At 45.1% G+C, this 12,366-nt stretch overlaps 1 protein-coding gene across 1 annotated transcript; it reads right to left on the reverse strand.

The window, feature by feature from the left end:
• Nucleotides 1-307: 307 nt before the first annotated feature.
• LOC131700521 (lysophospholipase D GDPD1-like) lies at nucleotides 308-12,363 on the reverse strand. Its single transcript, XM_058998275.1, has 10 exons — nucleotides 11,827-12,363; nucleotides 9,418-9,460; nucleotides 6,669-6,804; nucleotides 6,255-6,300; nucleotides 5,724-5,845; nucleotides 5,466-5,555; nucleotides 4,485-4,618; nucleotides 3,444-3,503; nucleotides 3,139-3,190; nucleotides 308-2,569 (listed from the first exon to the last, which is right to left on the reverse strand). Exons 1-10 carry the CDS (start codon nucleotides 11,960-11,962, stop codon nucleotides 2,444-2,446), a joined length of 945 nt encoding a protein of 314 aa, XP_058854258.1. The 5' UTR covers nucleotides 11,963-12,363; the 3' UTR covers nucleotides 308-2,443.
• Between the last annotated feature and the right edge of the window lie 3 nt (nucleotides 12,364-12,366).

Here is a 12,366-nt window from a genome sequence, read left to right on the forward strand (position 1 = left end):
ACACACACACACACACACACACACACACACACACACACACACACATTCTTGTAGCTCAGATGGCATTTTAGCATTTGAAAGCATGTAAGGATGTTGAATGGTCAATACTTCTTGTATGGTACCTGGAAATCAAACGTGACAGAGATCTCCTAGAACACAGGCAAGTATCAAAGTTATTTAAAGAGTGAACACTTTCCTGCAGGCTGTAGCTAAACAAGCAAACAATAGTTTAAAACAATTACAAATGCTTGGATTAATTACCCATTACATAACTGATTACTTAAGTATTTTTTTAATTGGGACACACGTTTAAAAGGGGTTGGTCTTGAGTGGGATACAGGGGTAACCCTAAACCCCAGAGCTACCTCTCGGGTGGAGATTAGATCTTAACTCTTTTAAAAAACAAATTCCCAACCATGTTACTAACAACAAAAATACATACGAGACCGAAATAAAACAATCCTGCGTTATAAACTAACTCTATTTACCAAGAACCCCAGCAACATTCAAAACTACTCATCTTCACAATTCCACCTTTATAAAAAGACAGCATGTATCAATCTGTACTACCAAAACCAACCCTACTCATCTTTAAAGTTTTACTTTAAAACATCCACAGGTACAGTCAGCACTGCCAGTGCAGCGTTTCCCTGGGGGTACCCCGGCTCTCTTCTATCTGAGCAACAGCAAGCCCTCTCTGCAGCACTTTCTATTCTAACACAGGGTCAGCTGGAGACGCGACTCAGAGGAATAACACAGCTATTACTGCCCTGAACACACCCTGCTTCACTTACACTCGGGACGTGCTTCAGGAAAAGCAGTCTGACAATGTAAAGTGCACTGAATACAACCTGTCTGTAGAGCCCACTCTGATCAGCGACTGTGTGGATACCCATAGAAAACTCCTCTGTAACCCTTTGCTTTTCCCACAGTTAGATTATGCATTTACAATTCTTTACCTCTCTGCGTTTTACCTTGAAGACCACTCAGACAATGCCTGCAGTGATCATGTTTCATTGTGGCTTGCATTAGCTGGTGCTGCCACCTGCTGTTGGAATAGCAGCAGTGAAGTCAAGCATTAAAATGGCATGGATGTTTTATTGCACTGCTGTTGCTAGGATATTTTATTTCTTGGTTCCAGGAGAATTCTATAATGTAATAACCTTCTATTGTTCAATCTGAATAGCAGAGAGGGTCCTTAAAGCATATTAAACTGTAAACAGACATTAAAAAAATGTACCAAGTGCTAAAGGGTTAAACATAAGACAACACAATAATAATTTAAAGGGGAAGCGACTTCAGACCCAATATCCGGGCTCTAGGACAGAGGATACAAGTGTTAACAGCGCAGCACAATCAGCTATTCACTGAAGCGAAACCATGCCTCTGCTTGACTGGGTTCAGTCATGTCCTTGTACCCTGCACACATCAACACACTAAGGCTGTTTTAACAGCTTACAAAAACATTTCTGTACTTCTCTTTAGCATATCAACCCAGTCACAAGGGTCTCTGTTATGCTGTTGATTAGCTTCCCAGAATTTATTTCCACTTTGACTCAGGCAAAGCCTATGAACCCTGCCCTGGCAATGCTCAGTTTAGTTCCTGTGTTCCAGGGACTAGGACGCTCCTGCTCTGTTCTGCACTATTGTATACGCTTCGTCTGGTGGGGTCACATTACCTGGGAATGGAGGGAACGGAGCGCTACCATCACACCTACTGTGTTGTGCAGGATAACTGGGTTTCACCTGATCCTTGCTTATCAAACCATTCACAATGCTGCAATGCCAAGAGGACAGACATAGACAGAATTAACGTACAGTTCTCCTGAGACCTGGCCCACAGGCTGCAACGCACAGGGAATGAAACAAAATGAAACAGCACCTTCAGTGGAAACAACCTTCTCTGTGTTTGTAATCATTTAGTAGAGTGGCTCTACCAAGCTAAATCCACTGCTGTCTGCAGACTCCTGACTGACTGCCTGGTCTTCGATTTCCTCTTTCCAGAAAATACAGTGCTGCTGTGACTTGGAAAGAGAAAAATCAATTGCTATTTCTGTTTCACAGCACCACTGAATAAGGCTTACCGCCAGCTGTACAGCTACAGTAGAATACTGTTAGGTGAACAGAAATGGGCTGATAGAAATTTGCAAACTAAGTGTCATCTAGTGATCCATTCCAACTACAACCTTTTACCCTTTTAGTCTAACATGTACGCATCTGACGGTGTTTTACAGGCTGTCAAAAAGGACAAGGTCAAAATAAAAATAAAAAACAGCATTAAAACATTATTGAAAATATTTACACCTTAACTGACTAAAATGAGGTAATAAGACACATCACAATATCCTCTAACGTGCCTGGGGGGCAGAACCATTGCTGCTGCTTCTGTGTCACTGGGGAGAGAAAGATGAGCGTGTGAGGCAGGGGGAGGGGGTTCGCTGCTCTAACTGCTGCAGTTTCTTTCCATGAACTCCTTCAGCTTGGTGGGGTAGTCTGTCATCACACCTGTCGCCCCCAGATCGAACGCACGCTTGAAGTCCTCTTCATCGTTCAGCACCCAGACATAAACCTGGAGAGACAGACAGACGCCCAGCATCACGTATCTACCTGAAGCACTCAAGGACTGACCAGTTATTCAGATTGATCTCTCCACAGGTGAGGGTTATTAATATTGATCGGGCATTCCGAGTGAAACGAGAGAACAAAAATCACCAATCCATCTGGGATGGTAAATTAGATCAACACCAATGACCCTCACCTGTGGAGAGATCAATCTGAACAATCGAATAAGCGGTTTGTGCAGCACTGATCGGTATTTTTCAAATGCTTGATTTTGGGTACAAAAAATTAAAGAGCATAAAAACTCTCTCTAGGTTTTGTAAAATCTGTGAATTGAATACAGGGCAGCTATCCAACACTGTCTCTGATGTAATATAGGATTGCTTTTCTTTGTTGTTCATTCATTTTTTTTAAATTAGAAAACAGAGTTACAGAACATCAAATTACAGTTCAATGATATAATACAGATTTAAAACACAGCATTTCTTTTCTAAGGCTGCTCTTCTGTCCTCTCCTATATCCTCACTCGGACACGGACTGTGAAATGATACACATGGCAGTACAAGAACACCTCCTTACCTGGATCCCTCGCGCTTGCAGGTGATTGAACAAGGATTTCCTCATGAGCAGCCTGCAGAGAAAGACAACCTCTCAGAGCATGAGCACAGCCGGCACACAACAGGACAGACGGACACTAAATAAGTTTCAGCATTTACATTCTTACATGGCAACTGAATAGTGGATGGGATGGATTTCTTTTCTGGGGAGAGTTAATGGACTGTGTTTAGTGTTCTTATGCTTTACTGTCGCAGTGGTGAAGTATCTCTGTGCAGTGTATTGAGCCCGAGCTGTGGGCAGGCTGAGCTGAGGGAACAGGTACTTACGTGTCTGCCAGCCACGCCATCAATCGCTGACGCCTTGTCATCGTCTGAGGGTCTTTAAGCCTTAAACAGATTGAGCCAAAGCATCACTTTAAACAAGCCTACTGTATGAAAGCAGTGCGGAAGTTACACTGATATCAGACTAATACCTTTATTATTATTATTATTATTATTTATTTCTTAGCAGACGCCCTTATCCAGGGCGACTTACAATTGTTACAAGATATCACATTATACATTATTTCACATTATACAGATAACACATTATTTTTACATACAATTACCCATTTATACAGTTGGGTTTTTACTGGAGCAATCTAGGTAAAGTACCTTGCTCAAGGGTACAACAGCAGTGTCCCCCACTGGGAATTGAACCCACAACCCTCCGGTCAAGAGTCCAGAGCCCTAACCACTACTCCACACTGCTGCCCTTTAATTAAGCACAGCACGATCACTGGTTGGTGCTCGATCTATTATTGTACCCGACATACAAGAAGCTTTTTACTCCAAATAGTTACAGCGTTGGAGGACAACGCAGCTCTGGGCAGCTTACAGGCAAGCCCGCAGGTGCCCGGCCAGACTACAGGGGTTCGCTGGTGCGCGGTGAGCTGAGGACACCCTGGCCGACGCTCTGCCAATTGTACGCTGCCCCCTGGCAACTGTATCTGGACTCGAACCGCCAACATCCAGGCTATGGGGTGCATCCTGCACTCCACGCGGAGCGCCTTTACCGGATGCGCCACTCGGAAGCCCCTCTCCAAATAGTTTCCAGAAAGGAAAAACGCAGCCAGTAAACTTACAAAATCAGAGGCATTTCACTTAGTTTGATTTTTTTGTTTTTGCACTTCATAGTCGCTTGATCGATGATGTAAAATGCTAAGAATTATAAAGGAGTAGAGTTATAAAGTGCATTAACAACATTTACAAATGTTTCTCTAGATATTGTTTTTGAGAGTCACTCAGGGGAGCACATTTTACTGAGCGTTCTCAGGACCCCCACAAGCCCACACTGGTGTGCGGGGCAGCGCAGTGCCCGGTACTCACTTGGTGATGATGGAAGGCATGGGGATTTCCAGGAACTGCTCTCGCAGGGGCACGAAAGGCAGCAGACCGGTGTAGAACAGCCCCACCAGAAACAGCACCCTCTGCAGGCTGAACAGCAGTGGAATTCGGGGGTTCTGGTACGGACAAGAGGCGGGGCAGAGGTGAGAGGCAGGCAAAGGAAGTCACAGGCAAAACTGAAGAGGATTTCAGTTAAACCTGATCAATAAAATATTAATAATAATAATAATAAACTGAGCACCTTGTTTATACATGTAGCCCGTTAGAGAGAGCTAATTCCACAGGGTTTAAGAAGTTACCCCTGACCTTGGCAGTCACAGGGCAGCACAATGCCACATTGTCTGAGTGCTAATCTGCTGTGTGGGTTCAGCCCCGGATCTGCAAATCCCCATTTGCATGCCAGCTAAACAGCAGTGCTCAATTTCAACAGGTTTGAGTGTCGAAGCATGTCCTGTGTTGCTTCAGGTTAGTTTTCCATTAAGGATGGAAAGAGTTGAATCCTTTTGTCACCATTAAAGGGATTTTACTTTTTCCCATCTGCGTTTTCAGACGATTTAATCTCGTACCTGTGTGATACTTTATTGTGCATTCTCTACCATTCTGCAGTTGCTTCCCCTTAGAACACCATTTAAAATGCTTACTAGCTATTCCAGCAAAAATGTCCTTTTTAAATTCTAATAATTACTAGCAGGGGTGTGTAGCTTTTTTTTCTTTTCTTTCTGAAACTGTGATTTTCCATGTGACAGATTACATTTTAGAAATACAGCTTTTAGAACTGGTTGAAAAAGGTTGTTTTTGTTCTGGAATTTTTAGTATGCATGGTAAATAATTTGAGTTTATTCAGTACACATGTAATAGGGTATTAAACAGGCAAGAAATGTAATATTCTGGAAAAGTACAGGGTCTCGTTTAATATCAGCGTGTGTGTGTGTGTCTATTTGTGTCTGTGTGTCTGTATCTCACCTCCTTGTAGCACTTCTCCACTATCTGGCTGCTGGAGTTGCCCCACACGGTCAGGTGTTCCCGGTTGTACTTGGTCACCAGTTTTGACACCTGCATTGAAAACAGCGAGGAGGTTTACAGCTCTACAACTTGCCACCAAGATCACAGACAGACACCAGTCTCGACTCCACTGAGCGCTCACAGCACACCTTGGAGAGCTGCAGCTCATACAGCCTCACTGAGCAGAAATGTATTTTGTGAGAGCAATACAGCACGTACCTTCCTGATGAGCGTGTCATTGTTGACCTTGATGTCGACGTTGACTGGGGTGTTTGGGAAGGCATCGAACACCTCCCTCAGCAGAGGGATGCGCTTGTCATCCCCTCCCTCACAGCTGCACTCTGAGCAAACAAGGACAGCGCTGTTACAACAGCACACAACACCAGGGGCTGGAGTCTCAAAACTAATAATTGTGCTAATGACGATCTGGAGTAAAGAACTGTGAGAACCTTGCCATAGATGCGTTGTACCCCGACAACATCTATCCTAAGAAACATAAGTAATGCCCATAGCAAGTTTAATCAAGTTAACCATGACTGAGATTTGGAGCAGGAGAGCAGGAGCTGTCCTAGCTGTGTCACAGTGCTGGTTTTAGAGTTTACTTTGTGTTCTAACCAAACCACAGACATCCTAATTCAACTGGTTCAAGTCTTTATGGGTAGCAGGGTAGGGCTGGACAGATGAGAAGGGACACTGCCTGTCTTGCTGTAATGTCCAGCCGAAGATCATGCTGGCTTTGGCAATGCGCACCTCTCTGGAAAGAGACGTCCAGCTTGCACAGGTATGGCGGCAGCTCCTGGAAACGGGGACAAAAGGAATTGTTAAACATGGTAAAGGCAAATAAAAACTACAAATGTCCATACCAGTAATGTGCTTAGGGGTGTACTGTATGGCAAATGGCAAATGGAGTTTGGCTGTTGTAGACTGACTCTGATCTCCTCAATCTACCAGTCTTTCCTCATTTGGGAGGTACTGTACATGCAACGTCATTACTTAATTAGAGTAGAAACACACCAAGGTAAATGTTATGCAACAGCCCATCATGCCTCTTTCAAACTCTTCTACCTGCTTACTGCTCTAGGACTTATATACTGTCCAGTCACTCACTTGAATAACACAAATAAAGGCACAGCCAGTGGATAAATCAAAACAGTGTTGACTCACAGCGTAGGTCAGCTCCGAGATGTTAGCGCTGACCCCCGTCGACCTCTTCAGGTTCTTGTCATGTGACACGACCACCTCCCCGTCCTTGGTCATGTGACAGTCCAGCTCCAGCATGTCTGTGCCCAGCTCCACCGCGCTGACAACAGGACACAAGGTGTTAGCAAGGCAGCATCCTCATGGGGCTGTCCGTGCTGGACTTGCACTGCAGAGACTTTCCTGTCACTTTTTACATCTGTGAGTCACTACAATAATGATTTAAAAAAAAAAAATCTTTCCTATGGCTGTCTTTAGGGTTAAATAATAAAATAGGACAATAAAAACAAAGTATGAATTGGCTCTGGGTGCGTGATGAGTCTCTGGTGGTCAATGCAGCCATGTGACCATATAAAAAACATGGACAAATAAGGAAGTGGTGAAGGATTTTAAGGTCTTTCTCACCCATCACCCTTTTCAATCACACCACAATCTATCACACCAGCCAAGCAATGCTGCAAACGTTGCTGGAATATTGCATGCCTCTATTCTCAAAAGCCAGTCTCTTAATGGCGTGCTAGTGAGCCCCTTCCCCCCTCTGAAAGGGAACATGGTGGCTTGTGAAGCAGCAGCCCCTTGTAAGCCCTCAGAACAGGGGCTGGCATTGTGTGGGGTGCCCAGCGTGTTGCTAGGAGACGCCATGCACAGGAGCAGCTTGTGAAGGGGAGCTGACACCCGAGCAGGTTCGCTCTGTTCAAAAACAAAACCACAAGACAGCCAGCTGCATAATGCCCCCGCCTCAAAGCTTTGTGCACCCTGACCGGAAAGCTGGGGTGGTATTATAATCACAGTGTATTACCCTGAAGAAACCCACAGCATTGTCTACAATGGAAATGGATTTCAGAACTGCACAGCGGCCGTGATACAATAGCACTGTCTGGGAATGAAAGCATATGGGTATCAACAACACACTCTCACGCCTGTCTCCCTAAGGGTCTCCTCCACTGGTTTTATTTACATGGACAGTATGTTAAATAACTTCCCACAGCCAGAATCATTTCTAGCACATCCAAAACTCAAAATGCTGGCGACAGGTGTCTAAACATAGCCTTTATTCTGATACTGATAGACAAACTAATGACAGGTTCATCTACTGTAAAAAATGTGATACACCTCCACCATAGCCCTGCCAGCAAGTATATCGTTCAGAACTTTCAACAACCAACAAGACAGATAGAAACACTACGAAGAAATGAAGTATGAACCGTAGACACATATTTAGGCGAGAAGTCTTTATAAATATCTTTAAGGAAACTTCTTTTTATTAATAAGAATCAAACTGGCCTTGCTGATGAGCTGGACTGGTGGCTCAGACAGTCTTGGCTCACTATAAAACAGCTTGAACCCTTTTTTTTTTTTTTTTTTTACTTTAAAGATATTTAAGCAGTAGAGATCCACTGTGTTGCAATGTGACCTGACCTCTAGATTGTCCTGCACCTAGGGAAGTGAGAACTAGTCAGAGGTGGTGTGGGTCACTGAATGGATCCAAGCCAGACCTGACATATATGGGAATTTATTGATAACATCAGGGTTAAGCATCCATGCTCCTCCTTGGTGTAATGTCTCATCTGAAGGGGCATTGCTTGAGCTCGGGCTCAGACAGAAGAGGGGTACCCCTATTGCGCCACCAACAACCCTTTCTGCAGGACCTGATTTTTCTTAGAGGACCCCCATGTAGGTACTGACCGGGCCCAACCTTGGTCTGAGGTCTGATGAGATCAGGCTCTTGGGATCCCGAGGGGCACTGCAGGGACCAAGCATGTGGGCAGACAGGTTAATACTGAGTCACGGACAGTGCAAGCTCTGACCAGAGCAGGAGCGTACTGTAGAAACGCTTTGTCAGCTATAGTAAGCACTTCACGTTTTCATTTCTCAACTGTTTGTTTTCATAAATAACAGCAAAACGCTTAATAACACATTATAATAATAAAAAAAAAAAAACTGTGTAGGAAACTGATCAAACAGACAGAAGTTGCATCACCAGTGGCATTGGACAAAGCGGACACTTTTCAATAAGATAAACCCAGCTACTGAACATTTTAATATGTCCCCTTGATCCACTTCTGCTTAGACAACTTGAATACAATCCATTATGTAATTAAACAGCCCTGTTTCATTTGCAAGCCTTCTTCATAAGCACTACCAGCGTCATTTTGAATCAAGCTCAATTTAAAATCCGTTTCTACCATGCCGGCTAATGTCTAGAGAGCACACTGTCAGCACTGACACAAGCAATGAGCCTGCATCTTGTCGCTGGAGACAACAGCCTTCTCAGTTACCAACGACCCATAAACCAAAGCAGGCTGCTTTCGCTTTTCCTATGTAAGTGATCTGCACTGCAAAGCCCTTGGAGCGCTGCCACCTCGGGCATCACAGCCCCCTTCTGTGCCCTACATTTGAATAACTGTGCTCGCCACACAGCTGTCTGCTGGGTTAAGCAACTCTTCCAAAACAGGGTGTTACTGGAGTTCAGCAGCCCGAGAGACCCAGGCTCAGGTTAGTTCAAAAGAAAATGAACAAGCTGAAACGTTTGTCTGCCGAACTTAAGTTTCTTAGAACCTTTGAAAAGAGGCGTCCTCAAAGTGACGTCACCTGTTTGTAGGTGTGCACGGGCAGGGTGTCCTGTAATGAGCTCACCCATGCACTCTCCTGCACACCCTCCCGCACGCCCACATGCCCACACACTCTCCTGTCCTCCAGCTGTGTTTCTACTCACTGTTTGAAGGCAGCCATTGTGTTCTCCAAGTTCTCTCCAGCACCTGCAGACAGATGACAAAACCGCCGTCAGACACTCTGTACCACTGACTAGTGGTAAAAATGTAGCACAGAGACCCTAGTTGAACCATTAGCTTACTAGATATTGCACAGCTGTGGTCCAGTTGTGTGTACTCTGTCTTCATGTCATTGGTACAGCAAATTATGAAAATTGAATTACCCTGATGCTAGGTTAGCCAGGGTTCAAGTCATTGTAGCTTCTATTGCCCTTTTGACTGGTACAGAAGCAGTGCATTGCCACTGAAGGTAATTTGGTAAGGGCAGCTTCAGTGGAAACACCAGGTATGGGGATGAGAATCTTTAACTGTTGTCACTGTTGTGGCTGAAATTTAATTACACAGTTAAAATAATGGTACTTGCAAAACAAGTGTTATTGTTTACAAAATGTGATCCTCATATCAAATGTGCTGCTGCATTGCTGATAATGTGTACCAGCAATAGCAGTAGCTGGAGGTGGAGACATAAGACGATAAGCCCCAGTTAGTGAGCAACGTAAGGGAACAGGGAAGTGTGTACACTTGACTTTGTAGTTTTGCAAAAGCAATGCAAACTCTGACAGCCTGGTACAGCAGCAGCTCCTGCCCTGCCTTTCAGGATGAGGCTCAGCTCAGTAAAGGTCGACCCCTCCCAGCTTTCAATTATACGAGAGTGCAAGTGACACCCACTGGACAGAATAAACTGGAGAAAGAGCTGTAACTGATAGGGGGCAGGATGTTGAAATGTGAGGCTCAGGTCACACTAGCAATAACACTGAGTCTATAAATGGGTAGGGGCTGGGAGTCAAGCAGGCTGGCATAGTGGTTAGAGCTGAGGGACTGGGAGTCAAGCAGGCTGGCATAGTGGTTAGAGCTGAGGGACTGGGAGTCAAGCAGGCTGGCATAGTGGTTAGAGCTGAGGGACTGGGAGTCAAGCAGGCTGGCATAGTGGTTAGAGCTGAGGGACTGGGAGTCAAGCAGGCTGGCATAGTGGTTAGAGATGAGGGACTGGGAGTCAAGCACACTGGCATAGTGGTTAGAGCTGAGGGACTGGGAGTCAAGCAGGCTGGCATAGTGGTTAGAGCTGAGGGACTGGGAGTCAAGCAGGCTGGCATAGTGGTTAGAGCTGAGGGACTGGGAGTCAAGCAGGCTGGCATAGTGGTTAGAACCAAGGTGCTTTTTTATTTTCCATGGTTGCCTGTTGTTTACTACAGTGCAGTCCAGAAGTAATGTTTACCACGCTATACTGCAGAAAACTTCAGACCTCACAACAAGGCCATGGGGGTTGATGGGATTTGTAGACACTGGAGATACCAAAAAAACTGCAGTTATTGATTTATGTAAAAAAAAAAAAAAAAAAGAAAAAAGCAGTAAAGCTATTAAAAGTACCTAACTTTAACTAAAAAAACCAATTGGGCGATATTGAACTTGATAAATAAAACACACACGTTTGGGGGTGAATAGTACACCCTTCAAATACACCGCGTTGAAACAGCAACAACACAGCATGAAGATGGAGGCATACAATGTAAAGACAACATGGACCCTGAGCACCTTCAGAGCCACTCAGAAGCTGTGACTCATCATACCCTCGTGATAAAATACTATCTGTATGCTTTTCATTTGTAATTCATCACACAGGCTGACATTTACTTTGGTGAGACGGTGCAGTGCAACCTTTAACCAACACGCACAAACTTCACAGCGTGCAGGGCATTCCTGTCTGTATAATCAACACTGACCCTGAACTACTGTCCATAGCTTACACCCTCACTCACACACACTTCGCTGCTCTGTCATTCCCCTCCTCCTGCTGCTAACGAGCACACCTTATACAGCACACACAGTGAAGCTCTTATCTGGGAGTCTTTATCATGGGATCAAGCAGGTACTCCCACCTCAAAAGTGATCTCTGGAGTTTCCAATACACTGTAAAACACTTAAGAATGAAACGTTATCTTTTCTGTGCTAATGTATTGTGTATGAAAGCTGCCTGTTCCCTCCCGAACACTATTCAGATTAATTTGGCTTGGAAGAAGTCAGATCCCTGAATTTACTTTAATACCGCTTTGAGAAGCCAGGGGTAGACGCAGTATTCCTTAGCTGGGACAGTGACAACACAAGTCAGCACTGAATAAATAAATAATAATGGATGCAGCTCGATCTGCTCGCCCACAAAATCTTATTGCCCCAAGCTTGGTTTTACCACCTGGGCAAATCGCACTGATACAAAACAGGCACCAACAATTGAAGATGTGGGTTCACTTGTACTGTACACTAGTTATAACTACAGTATATACGCACCTACTAATACTGACTGAACAAAATCTCAAAGTTCTGCATTATTAACAGTGCTTGCGATGCAGTCCACTCACCGCCGCGGTGGGAGATGTGGCGACTCCGGAACGTCTCCTTCTTCCTCCGATGCAACAGCGACGGGCACTTGAACAGCACGACCGAGGTGAGCACGTACCCGCCGAGGGTGGACAACGCATACATCGCCGAGCACATCCTCCTTCGCTGCAGGCGTCCCAGACTACAGTTTCGGCGGAGAGAGACCAGACCGGTCTTTGTAGTATATACAAGGCAGATACTGCGCTGGTGTTGATCCCGAGCGTGTATGTTTCTTATCCCAGCTGTGTAAAAACGCTGGTTCACTTGGTTCACTGCCCGGACTGTTCTCCGCTGTTGTTCCCGGCTTCCTCTCTCTCTCCCCGGCTGTGTTCGCCACAGCTAGCAGCTCCAATGGAAACAAGCGGACAGAGCGCATGCGCTAACTCACTCGCTGACTCAGGCCGGCTCAGGGTTATCTGTCCCGTGCAGGCTACCACAGCAACAAGGACAGATCTACGCAGTGTAAATAGATGACGACACACCGCCGAGTCCCATAGCTCGGATAGTATGAAAAACAGGGA

The sequence above is a fragment of the Acipenser ruthenus genome, chromosome 24, assembly GCF_902713425.1.
Source record: "Acipenser ruthenus chromosome 24, fAciRut3.2 maternal haplotype, whole genome shotgun sequence".
NCBI classification, from domain to species: domain Eukaryota; kingdom Metazoa; phylum Chordata; class Actinopteri; order Acipenseriformes; family Acipenseridae; genus Acipenser; species Acipenser ruthenus.

Coding starts and splice junctions, on each gene's coding strand:
- LOC131700521 (XM_058998275.1), bottom strand. CDS start 11,962: ATGTGCTCGGCGATGTATGCGTTGTCCACCCTCGGCGGGTACGTGCTC. Junction 6,301..6,668: donor TCTCGGAGCTGACCTACGCT/GTGAGTCAACAC, acceptor CCCCGTTTCCAG/GAGCTGCCGCCATACCTGTG. Junction 5,846..6,254: donor GGACGTCTCTTTCCAGAGAG/GTGCGCATTGCC, acceptor TTGTTTGCTCAG/AGTGCAGCTGTGAGGGAGGG.